The sequence below is a fragment of the Microtus ochrogaster genome, chromosome 4 (assembly GCF_000317375.1).
Source record: "Microtus ochrogaster isolate Prairie Vole_2 chromosome 4, MicOch1.0, whole genome shotgun sequence".
In the NCBI taxonomy this organism is placed as follows: Eukaryota; Metazoa; Chordata; class Mammalia; order Rodentia; family Cricetidae; genus Microtus; species Microtus ochrogaster.
In genome coordinates, this window is record NC_022011.1 from 44,965,394 (window position 1) to 44,978,691 (window position 13,298).

Consider the following 13,298-nt stretch of genomic DNA (forward strand, 5'->3'; position numbering starts at 1 on the left):
CAAGCAGTGATTAAATGAATACAGTTTGTGTGTTGTTATTTCGGGCATAAGCTAGCCGGGCAGGCGGCCGGGGTGCGGCAGGGGTAATGGGGACGCAGCTCCTCCGCACCTATTACTACACAAAGCCCTGACGAGGCCCTACAGCAGTGAGCACACAAGACAGATGGCCTCTGGGAGTGACCACAACATGGCCATGTAGCTCATGGTCACAGTTTTAACCACTGACTTACTTGGGGAGCTCATCGCAGCAGGTGAGGAGCTATGGATCAGGTGAGGCTTAGCAAAAGGCACCGCCTGGGGCAGCAGACTGGGCTGTACAGAAGGTGTACGGACCACAGGGGCATGCCGATGAACCTGGACTACAGCTTCCTCCTCTTTGCAAGGTGACCGGACATCTTCTCCCTCCAGAGGCTGAGAGATGGATGACGTGGAGCTGACTTCATCTAAGTCTTCGTAGTACCTCTGAGACAGGAAGGCTGACCGGGACAGGCTGGCTGCAGAAGCCCCACCCCAGAAAGGACATGAGACAAAGCAAACCCAAAAGTTGTCATTTCACTGCCAAGAAAGATACACTCAACTTGTAAAGAAGATGTTCTACAGTCTTTGTAAGCTAAGCTGCTAAGTCAGGGACAGCTTGTCAGACAAAAGACTGAAAAAGAAACCAACGCTGGTGGAAAAGCAAGAGACTAAGCTCTCAGAGCAGGAAAACAGCGTCACCGCTGCTTCCCAACCTCAGAACACCCACAACAGGCTGTCGGAGTGGGTATGGCCGCAGTCCGAGTGTCTCAAACACACTGAAATGAGCCTGGTGATTCCAACATGGAACATAACCATGGTCTTCTCTGCTCTTCCTTCTTTATACTGTGGGGTCAGTCTTTTGTCTACCTTAAACTTCTGAATGCGTGCTATCACTGTGCACTGGAAAAACAAAACACTTAGCCCCGTTCCTTCCCAAGGTATTCAAAGCAGCATTCTTCCGCCCTTGCTTGTCTGTCCCGTAGGCAGATCATGCTACAAGATCTTAATGTCTCAGCATACGAGTGACACAACAGATGCAAGTAGAAACCGGGGCCACACGCCAGGGTGCTGCTGCCCACTAGCCACTGGGGCTATTTAAGATAGTTAAGTACAGCTGTATTTGGTGGCGCACGCCTTTAATTCTAGCACTTGGGAGGTAGAGGCAGGTGTGTCTCTGTGAGATCAAGGACAATTTGGCCTACATAGTTCTAGGTCAGCCAGAACTATGTAGACTCAGTCTCAAGTAAATATATAATTAATTAATTAATTAAGTGTTAAAAAAACCCCAGAAAGTTCTGTTTCTCAGATGCACATTTCAAGGTTACATTTTTAAGGGATCAATGGGCAACAGATTCCACAAGCTGGCTCATGATGCTATCAAGAGTGCTGTGGAGGCCACTCACAAACTCCATCTAAGCATATGGTGTCAACGACCTGGTATCGTTATTTTTTAATGTCAAGAACTTATTTCTGGACAAAAGTAGTCCAGTGGGGCTCTGGGAAAGCCAATTGAATTAATTTATCTGTGAAATACGGCAGAGCTGTTATTTTCATGGTCTTTGTTACATTTAACAGTGCTACCTTGTCAAGATACACATTTATATAATCAAAAGTGACCAAGAAATTAAAGCTTATTCTTAAATTCTGAGGAACACCAACAGAGGGACAAGAACCTCATCCGGCAGCTCCAAGGAACTGTGACCTCAAAGTGCTTGGAAGTGTATCTTCACCACAGTTCCCACAGAGCACCAGCCAAGGCCGTGAGTCCAGCCTCTGTCCAGGCAGAGGAGCCTGCTGAGTCAATGCTCTTACTGCTGAGTCATCACTCCAGCCCCCATGTTGTTTCTTTCTTTTTTTTTGGTTTTTCGAGACAGGGTTTCTCTGTGGTTTTGGAGCCTGTCCTGGAACTAGCTCTTGTAGACCAGGCTGGTCTCGAACTCACAAAGATCCGCCTGCCTCTGCCTCCCGAGTGCTGGGAATAAAGGTGTGCGCCACCACCGCCCGGCTTCCCCATGTTGTTTCTTAATGTCAGCAGAGGGTATACATTCTTTTTGTGTATTTTTTTGTGTATTACATTACCATTTTAAAAAGTTTAAAAAAATTCTAAGTAGCTGGGCAGTGGTAGTGCACATCTTTAATTTCAGCACTTGGATCAGAGAGTCTGAGGCCAGCCTGGTCTACAAAGCTAGTTCTAGGACAGCCAGGGCTACACAGAGAAACCCTATCTCAAAAAAAACAAAACAAAACAAAAAAGTTTATGTAAACTGTGGGTGGTGGCAATGCCTGGAACCCTAGCATTCAGGAGGGAGAGACATGTTCATTCACTCTTCATAAGGAACACTGTTCAGACTGCCATCCTCCACTGCAGAGCTGAAAGCCAGTCTGGACTGCAGGAGACCCTATGTCTAAAACAAAGCCCCCATGTCCCTGAGTTACTATCTTCCCTAGCATGTGTGTTATTACTAAATGAGTATATAGTGCAGCTGCAGTAATGTTTATGCTCTTTATTCACGCTTGCTATCTTATTTATCACTATCTAGAACATTTGCTAAACAGTTACATAAACCTCACATCTAAGGACTCTCAATCAGATTTATGAGTAAAGGTGCTCTGATGACAGACGGGACTAGCAAGGTTGGCTACAGGTGTGATGCTTTCTAATACAAGGTGTGCACTGCAGTCAGCATCAGCCACATGTGCAGAGCACAAAGAGAAAAAAGTTGCCAAGAAGTTTGATTATGGTGATGCTATAGCTACAGATAACAGGCATTGGTGCCTGTCCTGGCTGTTTTTGTTTTTTGTTTTTTTTCTTTTGTCAACTTGACATAAGCAAGAAATCTAAGAGAAGAAGGACTCTCAATTGTGAAAATTGAGAAAGGATTGGCCTGTAGGCAAGTCTGTGGGCCATTTGCTTGGTGGATGATGGATGTAGGAGGGCCCAACTGACTGCTGCCCACCCACCTGCTGACAGTACTGAGTGCTCTAAGAAAGCAGACTGAACAAGGCACGAGGAGCAAGCCAGGCAGCACCAAGCCTCCATGGCCTCTGCATCAGTTCCTGCCTCCAGAGTCCTACCCCGAGTCCCTGTCCTGACTTCCCCACATGATAGACCACAAGATGGCACAAGATGAAATAAACCCTTTCCTAAGTTGATTTTCGTTGTGGTGCTTTTTTTCCATAGAAATATAAATTCTAACTAAGACAGTACCATAGATCCAGAAGATACAAGTGGAATAGCTTGGCAAAATCTTAGAATGTGAGGAGCTGCAACAAAACGGTGGCCTAATGGAGCTAGGGAGAGGGACCAGTGGCCAATAGTACATGCTGTGTAAAGATGAGGTCCTAAATTAAAATCCCCTGCACCTCTCTAAAAAGTAGGCATGGCTGTGGGGATATAAAACCCTGTCACTAGAAAGAGGCAAAGACAGATGGATCAGTGGAGTTGCCCCCATCTCAAGGGAGTGAGATAGAGTGACAGAGAAGAACACCGACATCCTCTGACTGCGCTCGCGCGGCATCCTCACGAGTGCATGTGTGCTTACATTTTTCTTCCCCACAAAAAATATCCCGAGCACATGTGGCCAAGAAAAAGGGTCTGGTGGAATCTTCTGTAGGCAGCTCCAAGGTGGGTGTGGTGGCTCATGCCTTTTAATTCCAGCACTGGGAGGCAGAGGCAGGTGGATCTCTGTGAGTTTGAGGCCAACCTGGGCTGTTATACAAAAAAACTGTATCTAAGGAGGTGGGGATGGGGAGAAGCAGCAGCTTCAAGAGAAAGGACTGAAACACACAGATTGGAGAACACACTGTGCTGGAGGCCATACACAGTGCTCAAAATCACCATGGCAACGGCACAATGGAATCTCAGCTTAGGAAAAATGAAACAACAATTTGTGTTTCAGGCTAGTCTGAGCTACATGAGACCCTATTTTTAAAGAAGAAAAAAAGAAGAAGGAGAAGGAGAAGAAGGTGGAGGAGGAGGAAAAAAGAGGAGGAGGAAGAAGGAAGAAGAAAAAAGAAAGGAGAAGGAAAGAAAAGAAAAAGGAAAAAAATAAGGGATAGGATGTAGTTCCACGGTTTTAGTAGAGATCCCTGGCATATGCTAAATTCAAAAAAATTAAGGAATTTTAGATAAAAAATTAAAAGTACCCTTCATCTCTTATATTGTTGCTTTTCAGCAAGTTTTTAAAAATCGATTATTTATTTACTGTGGTGTGTGAGAGAGAGTCACAATGCGCATGCAGAGGTCGGTTTTCTCCTATCACTGTGTGAGTCCTAGAGCCTGAACTCAGGTCTCCAGGCCTGGCAGAAATCATAAGCCTTTCCTCACTGGGCCTCTTCCCAGCCCCTTAGCAAGTATTTAAATTATTACTGCCTACCCTATACATTTTCCTTAAGACGTTTCTCAAGTGCATTGTTCCTAAAATCCTATATAAGGTCTGAGGTGAGGCTCCAACTCAGCCCACCCCATCTCATTCCGAAACATTATCACCTAGGGACTGCCGATATCAAAGCCCAAAGAATCACCATGACTTGTTTTATCCAAAATATCTGAACTGCTTCTTATTCCAGTATTAAACCTGATCTTCTATTCAGCCTGCCCTGGCACTACACAGCTAACCCTGAAAGCTCCAGGACCCGTTCTCCTTACCTGGAGCAGTGGACCTCACTGGTGGGGTCTTTCTTTTGGCCAAGAAGTTCCTCAGTTGGGCCTGTTTCGCAGGGGACAGTTTAGCTGTAAGAAATTCATCAACCCATAAATGCTAAGACTTAGCTTTAAAAGCCAGGTTAGATCGCAGACTACGCTGGGAGGCTGGAAAGGAGCATTTACCTGGCACTCTGGCAGAGGGCTTGGTGTGAGATTCAATGGTAGTTTTTAGGAGGCTTTCAAGATCACTGTCAAAACTGAAACAGGGCAGTGTTACACCCAAACTAAGCACAAGAAGCTGAGACTATATGGTATACACTCTTCTCAGTATCTAACCCAAGAGATTAGAGAATATTCACTAGAGAAACAGCTGCCCAGCAATACACAGGAGGAAAGCTAACAACCTCAGGACCACATTCTCCCACACTGAGCCTAATACTGGTGCCTTAGCAAAAATTCCATAGGCCTAAAGCAGAAACACAACACTATCAGGGTAAGTTTGGGACAAACTGGCTAGCTGCAAGGATCCACACAGCTACACACTACAGCAGAGCAGCAAACCTGGACTTCTGAAGGGAGTGAGAAATAATACCCTATTAGCTATTGGCCAGAAAAGTGCGTCAGTGTTACTATGGAATCCGCTGTGGCCTGTTGAGCACTTCCTCAGGCACAGCACTCCTGCATTACCAACTTAAGCCTACACACCCTGGAGGCAGGCACTGTCACCCCTACTTTCAAGCAAAGAAATCAGAGGTCAAAGGGGTTGTAGAACCCGACCAGGACCACGGCCAACAGACTGCAACTGTTTCCAACACACGCCTCACACGCTCACGTGCTCTCTACGCAGCTCATCCAGCACACCTGTGAGTGCTGCTCTGCGTTGAAAGCGTTGAGGGCAGGTTCCATGGAGATGTGTGGTTATAGAGACGGAGCTGCTGCAGACTGTCCACCAGGTGATTCAACCTCTTCCTCTGCTGGTTGATGATTTCCCGGTTGTTGGCTAGTGTGTTGAAAAGCGTCTCTCGTTCTGGCACAAGCAGGCGCCTGGTGGCAATAAGGAAAAGAATTAGATACAAATGGCTCCCTTCTATACCACAACACATGAGGCTACAATTCTAACAGGGAAAATAATAAAATGGAGAACAACCAGCAGACAAGAAACATTAAGAAATATGAAGAAAAGGGCACAAGAATCTCATGAGGGAGGGAATGAGGGGGCCATAGCAGGACATAGTACAAACTGGGCAAAGCTGGAGGTATGGGGAAAGAACACAGCAGAAGGGAAACAGGAACCAACAACACAGGCAACCCCTGCAGCTGTCCATTTGGACCTGAGGTTTTCTGTACATAAATTACACTCAATAAGGAAATAAAGCAGGTTTCCTGCAAGTGTCGTTTAGACAGCTAATGGAGACAGTACAGGTACTGGCAGCTGAGAGATCATTTTCCCCAGAGAATGAAACAGATGGGTGATTACTGCTGGGTAGCAGGTCTAAGGTCAGAGAGACACAGGTCTAGATTCTTTAAGCATTAGTAAAAATGTTTCTACTAGAAGAAAAAAATAAATGGTGGTCCTGGTTTCTTTGTTCTTGCCTGTCTGTCTATCACCACATAACCAACTACAAAATGAAAGCTGCTGATGCACAACACAAACTTCCAGCTGGTTTCAGTTCCTTTTCTCAGAACCACTAAGAACAAGGCAGCCGAGTGAGTGATGGAATACAATTTTCCAGGACTTTCTAGTTGGTATAAGGTAAGATTTAGAGAAGGGCTGAAAACAGAGACGTGCCAAGAAATAGAAACCATGGCCAGAACCTGAACTCTGCAGAAAGGGAACTGAGCAGCGCAGTAAGTAGGCACTGCACCGGTAAAGAGAGCTGGCTTCTGTTAGTGTGTGCAGTTCTGGAAAGCCAACTTTTGCTGTGGTTTGATGTTTGTCGTAGAATTCAGACCTCCACCTGCCTCTGCTTCCTGAGTGCTCTTAACCTCTGAGCCATCTCTCCAGCCCCCTTGCCAAATCCTTTAACTAGTCACACTAATTAGAATGCTTTTCCTCAAGGGCATGTGTGTTGTGTGTGTCAGGCCAGAATGTATTTATGAGCGCCATGGACACAGAGAGCTTGTGAAAGGAAGAAGGAGGTCAGACTCTCTGAAACTGGAGTTATAGGCTGCTATACGGTACCCAGCGTAGGTCCTCCAGAGGAGCAGCCAGCACTCCTAGCCACTGCGCCATCCTCTCCAGCCCCAGGGCGCATTCTCTTATTCAAACACTGTGACTGTGAGTCCACCCACAGATCCCTCCTTCTTCCCCACACTTGTGCTTCCTACTGAAATCATCTGAAAGGCTTTTAATTATTTTATACATTTGATACAAGATTAAAGCATTTAATGCAATTTCTCTCTTCTCCTCCTCCTCCTCCTCCTCCTCCTCTTCTTCTTTTTTTTCCCCCAAGACAGGGTTTCTCTGTGTAGCTTTGGAACTCGCTCTGTAGACTAGGCAACCTCGAATTCACAGAGATCCGCCTGCCTCTACCTCCCAAGTGCTGGGATTAAAGACGTGTGCCACCACCACCTGGCCATTTAATATAATTTCTTGAGAACATGTTATTCAGTTACTGCACAGTATTTTCATTTGTTTGTCTGCTTTTTTCGAGACAGGATTGTCTAACTCTAGCTGTTTTTTTGTTGTTGTTGTTGTTGTTTTGGGTTTTCGAGACAGGGTTTCTCTGTGGCTTTGGAGCCTGTCCTGGAACTAGCTCTGTAGACCAGGCTGGTCTCGAACTCACAGAGATCCGCCTGCCTCTGCCTCCCGAGTGCTGGGATTAAAGGCGTGTGCCACGCCTTTCTAGCTGTTTTTGGAACTCATTCTGTAGACCAGGCTGGCCTTGAACTCAGACATCCACTTGCCTCTGCCTTCCCAGTGGTGGGATTAAATGCGTGGGCTTGCCCCCATGATTACACAGTATTTTACACCTTCTTGATGCTTGAGTTTTTCTGTGATGCTTGGGGCTGAACATACTGTATACAAACATACAAGACACTTGCTTTGTTACTGAGCTACATCCTCAGCCCTAATGAAATTCAAATCCTTATCATTCTGAATTATGATGTGATATCAACTGGTTTACATAAAATCACCACCACCATCATTTTGCGGTTTTGTAACTCAAACTTTCTGAAGTGAGATGAGTAAGGAGGAGGAAGCACATCCATGAGGTTTTGCCTGCTCCTACAAACGGCAGGGGCAGCAGCACATCTCACTGACCTCTGTCTCTTCTTCTGTTCCAAATGCCGATCCCACTCTAAATCTAGAACATCATTCACATCCTGGACAGCAAATTTCACATACTGATGAAGGCGGCGAATTTCCTACAAGAAAAAAATTAATGACTCATTTTTCTGGTAGCTGGAAAGAAAGCTGTATTAAAGTAATAAAAATAATTATAAAATATTTCTATATTGAGAACTGTATGAACAAGGAAAACACTAGGTTTTACTATAGCCATTAAATACAAGCCATTTAACAAAATGAAAAATGGAAATTCCATTTCTACAGTAGCAAAAGAGAGAAGGAAGAGAAAGGGAAAGAGAACGGTGCGGCAGCTGCAGGCCCTGGGAAGGGGGGGGCAGGATGGGATGCCTGTGCACTCCACTGGGCTCCCATTTAGTTCTTTCCCACTATGAAATGAAATGTAAAACAGACAGATGACTTGACAACTGGTGCTGAGAAGAACGGGCCCTAGACACAGCAGCACACACGGACAACCTCACACTCGAGGAGCGTGTCCCCACATGCACTACAGTTCGCACCAGCTGGAAGGGACACAGTCAACCTTCACGGCTACATAATCCGACTCAAAAATTAAAACAGAGCTGAAGCATTCAATCAAGCAAGTGTACAGACACTGAGCAGCTCCCAGGTAAGCACTTTACCCACGGCACAGACCTGACTGTGCTGAAATGTATTTCACACATATTCTTGGATATAAGTATTATGTCTCAACTGCAAACAGAGAATGTCATTTAGAAAGAGCCAAGCTGAGTCCAGGGAGGCCACAGGAGCCCCAAAGGCATCTGATGACTACAGGAGGCTTTGCTTTACCCAGCTCAGCCCTGACCTCAGGTCCATACTAGCTGATGTACTTTCCTCCAACTAGGTGGAGCGAGAAAACTCCACACTTCAAAGGCCTGCTGCAAACACTCCCAGTGGCTTCCCTGCTTTCACCTGTGGCCCATGGCAACATACACCACATGAAAATTCTCTGTCAATCTTCCCGACTGTCCCTTACCCAGCTTCAGGAACTACATGCAATAGCGGCTGAGAGCATGGGTGCAGGCTTTACTAGTTATAAAGCCTGACCGTCGCAGCAAAGCTGCACACCCTTGCTTTGTATGTAGTTAAGTGTCCATTATCTGTTCAGTGCGATGAAAGAAGGTAATTTTTTCTTTCTCTGTGTGGAAGCTGAATGCTCTCCTCTGGGACATGCAACTGGGGCAGAGGTAAAAGACTTGTGTGAGGACTGGCGGAAGACTGCCTACACTGGGGCCGCAGCCTGACAACAGCCCTGCAGAAACACCCTGCCCTGACCCCAGGAAGTCACCTGGACAAGAGGCCGTTCTCTCACCTGCCAGGGATAGGAGGTCTCCAGGCATGGGGACAGAAACTATGAACAGGAGCCGGGTGGTGGTGGCTCACACCTTTAATCCCAGCACTCAGGAGGCAGAGGCAGGGGGATCTCTGTGAGTTTGAGTCCAGCCTGGACTAGAGAGAGTTCCAGGATGACCAAAGATAAACAGAAACCTTGTCTTGAAAACCACTAGGGCCAGAGGCCTGAGGCTTCAGCCCTTGTACAAGAGGACTCAACACATTCAGACCGACGTCCAAGGAGAGAAGGATCAGGGCCAACAACACTGTCCCTCTGGGATTCTGTGAGGGGAGGGAAAGATGACCCAAGACACTGAAGCAAACAAAATCCAACCAGCTAAAGCAAAGACGAAGGCCAAGACTGAACAAGAAATGTACCTCTGCTAGAGCACCGCAGACGACAGAGCCCACAGCAGAGTCCTAGCCAGCATGAGCTCAGGGCACAGCCCTCATACTGAGAACAACTCAAGTCTGTGCTTTCTGTGTCTTTGAGAAGGTCTTTGTTTAGTAGCCCAGGTTGGCCTCAAACTCACCACCCTCCTTCTTCTGTCCCGAGTGTGAGATAAGTGCCACCATACAGGGTAACCAGCTGGTCTGTAGACTGGAAATAATATCTAAAAAATACCCACCAAGACCACCTTACAGACTGCCACTGAATATTATACATGATTTGATTTATGCATTCCTATGTAAGTAAAGGACTTTATTAAGTTCAAGGCTTAAAGAAGTCTATCTTAAAGTTAAATTGTGAAACTTAAAATAAAAAGAAAAGTGTACCATTTTCTTTGCTACAAGTAAGTTTATGGCAGGGTGGCACAAGTGTTTAATCCCAGCACTCAGGAGGCAGAGGCAGGTGGACCTCCATGAGTTTGAGGCCAGCCTGGTCTACAGAGTTCCAGGACAGCCAGGGCTACACAGAGAAACCTGTTTTGCAAAACCAAAACAAACACAAGTTAAGTGTCTGGAAAAGCACAGAAAGTTGTGAGGAGAAAACGAGCAGCTTGCTAAAGGGACGTCACCCGCACCTCAGAAGCAGCCACGGTACCAAGCGCCCTGCTGCTGCTACTTTTCTCAGTAGCTGTAAGGGAATCGCCTACCTGGAGCTGAGCTTCACTCTTGGGATCCAGCGGTCTTTTATAGAGCAGGTGCAGATACCCAGAATCATGGTTTCTTCCGTTCTGCTCTCTGGCTTCCTCGACGCCAGCGAAGCCCTCTAGCAGAGTTGTTTTCAGGGTGCTTATGTCTCCATGCAGAGACTAGAAAAGACAGAGATGCATGGATTCAACTGCTGTGGAGACCAGAAGGGTGGAGGCTCTCAACTATTTTAGCTACCTTAAAAAGTTTAATTGTTCCCATGTACAAAACAAATTTTTTCCTATAGCTTCTTTTTCTTTTTTTGTCTTGGGGGAGGTGTAAAAAAATGTTATATCATGTTTGTTGCTTCAGTGACTATAGGACACACTAAAAATCCTAAACTCTGAAAAAAAAAAATCATTGCTTAGAAAGGTAGTCATTTAAATTTTTTTTTTTAATTTTTAAATTTTGTATGTACAAGCATTTGCTTTGTGTGCCACATTCAGTGCCTGGTGCCCAAAGAGGTCAGAAGAAGTCAGATGCCTTGAGACTGGAGTTACCATGTGGGTGCTGGGAATTGAACTCAGGTCCTCTGGAGGAGCAGCCAGGGCTCTTACCTACTGAGCTATTTCTTTAGGTCCTAATGTTTCTGTTTTTTAATTATCCTTCTCCTGTTTTTAAAAGGACAGTTTCTGGTGACTGATAATGTGGAAACTGAGAAGAGCAGAAGACTGGAGATCATGAAAACACGTCCGACAATATCCTTTACTAAACAGGGCTGTCAGAAACTCACTTGGCTTGTTAAGCCTCTTATGGAGAGGGTCACAATATGGCCCAGGCCTTAAAGCTACGAGGACTTCATGAGATGATCTGGTATAGCACAGCGCCGGATGGAGTATGCAGTTGGCTTTCCCCATTATGCAGTGACCAGAGCAACAGGAAATAGTGCTTTAACCAGCAAACATTTGACATTTTGTACTGTACATGCTCCAAAAAATCTCAACTCGATGACATAAAAGAAACACTTGAAAGTATACTTAAACAGCTGTAATCAACTTTAATGGAGTGCCTAGTATGAGCTAGGAGGTAGAAACTATGATCTCATTTTACACAGGAGGAAACTGACAGACAGCTAGGATAGCTTTAAGCCTCAGTTTTGACAGTCCTGAATTCAGGGTTTTGCAGTTAAAAAGCCACCAGCAGCAATGATGGCCCTCAGAGAACACAGTGGTTCATACTAGTGTTCTGGACCAACAATTTCTAAAAGCCCCTTTGTACTCAGGAAAGAGCTCCACTGATACAAACCTCTGTGGCCTCTCTGATCTCAAAGAGGAAGGCGTGCAAGTCATCTGACTCCGTCCGCAGCATCTTCATCTCCTCTGAGGTGCCAACCTGGAAGCAAGCTTTGGAGGTCCGGGCCTTTAATTCCTCTAGCTCTTTCTGGAAGTGTGCAATCTGCGAGAACCATGAGCAAAGAGACAACTGGTTCTGTGTGGCAGCAGTAACAGCACTGCTTCCACGATTTCAGAACAAACGTCTACAGGGGCCATGCCAGGCCCTGATGTTAGAAGAATGGCCATGCAGCTGACTGCACTTAAGGCCACTACAGTCTCACTGTCAGAGCTACTCTCAGAAAATAACACAAGCAACGAGCTCACCTCCTCTCCGATTCCAGCCATCACAGGGTCTGAATCTTTCCACTGATGGCCCTGCTTCTCTGTGACAGGAGGCTGGAGGGACTTGGCCTGCAATGGAAGGAAAAGGCTTCGAGACAGGCTCCACACCGGAGCTCTAGCTTCTAGCAACAGTCCCATCGGTCTGCCACGGTGAGCATCCTACACCTCGGCTCACCGCTCTTGAACCTCCATTTTGTCTGGACATATTCTCCATGGGGAAAATCGTGAGCCAATTATGGATAACATCACTCAGGGAACTTGCTCAGGGACGAGATGGACAGTAAGTAAACCTGCTAACCACTTCTGCTGCTGAGTAACAGGGAAACATGAAGAGAACGAGTTACTGAGATAGCCAAACAGTTCTCCTACAGGGCTGCCATCTGACTGGGAACATGATGTAAGAGAGAAGGCTATAGACAGAGCTCAGGCAAACGCCTTCCAGGCAGCAAGAGCAAGCACAAGGAGCTCATGGAGGAAATGCTCTGGTATATCCAGGTGTGAGAGTCATGTGGGCTTCAAGAAGCTAAGCAGAGCTGGGTAGTGGTGGTGCACACCTTTAATCACAGCACGCGGCATGCAGGTATCCGAGTTTGAGGCAAGTCAGAGCTACAGAGCGAGTTCCAGGACATCCAGGGTTACACAAAGAAGCCCTGTCTCAAAAAAATAAACCTCCCCCCCCAAAAAAACAAAAACCAAAACAAAACAACTAAAAAAAAAAAAAAAAGAGGGAGGGAGGGAAGAAGGGAAGAAGGGAGGGAGAGAAGGAGGGAGGGAGGGAGGGAGGAAGGGAGGGAGGGAGGGAGGGAGGGAGGGAGGGAGGGAGGGAGGGAGGGAGGGAGGGAGGGAGGGAGACACAGCTAGGTCCTGAGCAGGGCAGAAAGGAAGAACAGAGACAGGACCAGAGCAGCAGGTAGTACAAGTGTCTAAGGACACACCAATGAGTTCAGATTCTACTGTAGGCATGTTGGTAAGCTACTACTGGTGTTTCAGAAGTGTCCAAATGAAATTATCATTTTAAAACCACCATCTTGCTACTCAAAGGACAGGAATGACAGCAAGAGAAAAAATCCAAAAAGGGTACAGCAGTCAGGACAGCAACAGGCAAGAGACAGCCAAAGCCTAACCCAAGATGTGTATGACATGCGAGGATATATGCCACAGAACATGACCTAGAAGGGAAGAAGCACTACCAATGAAGAAAGGAGACCCCAGCGCTTTTGCTTCTGTGCTTGTGCAAAGC

General features: G+C 46.3%; 1 protein-coding gene across 2 annotated transcripts in view; it reads right to left on the reverse strand.

Annotated features, from left to right (window-relative positions):
• The window catches only part of Nup214 (nucleoporin 214), an 83,628-nt gene that overhangs the window by 45,570 nt on the left and 24,760 nt on the right, over positions 1 to 13,298 (reverse strand). For both annotated transcript variants that reach the window (XM_005346090.3, XM_005346089.3), the window contains exons 15-22: positions 12,041 to 12,127; positions 11,688 to 11,837; positions 10,406 to 10,564; positions 7,929 to 8,032; positions 5,525 to 5,707; positions 4,847 to 4,920; positions 4,667 to 4,750; positions 231 to 494 (exon numbers count right to left, since the gene is read on the reverse strand). In XM_005346090.3, coding sequence (XP_005346147.1) covers positions 231 to 494; positions 4,667 to 4,750; positions 4,847 to 4,920; positions 5,525 to 5,707; positions 7,929 to 8,032; positions 10,406 to 10,564; positions 11,688 to 11,837; positions 12,041 to 12,127 — 1,105 coding nt within the window. The remainder of the gene's footprint in view (positions 1 to 230; positions 495 to 4,666; positions 4,751 to 4,846; positions 4,921 to 5,524; positions 5,708 to 7,928; positions 8,033 to 10,405; positions 10,565 to 11,687; positions 11,838 to 12,040; positions 12,128 to 13,298) is intronic.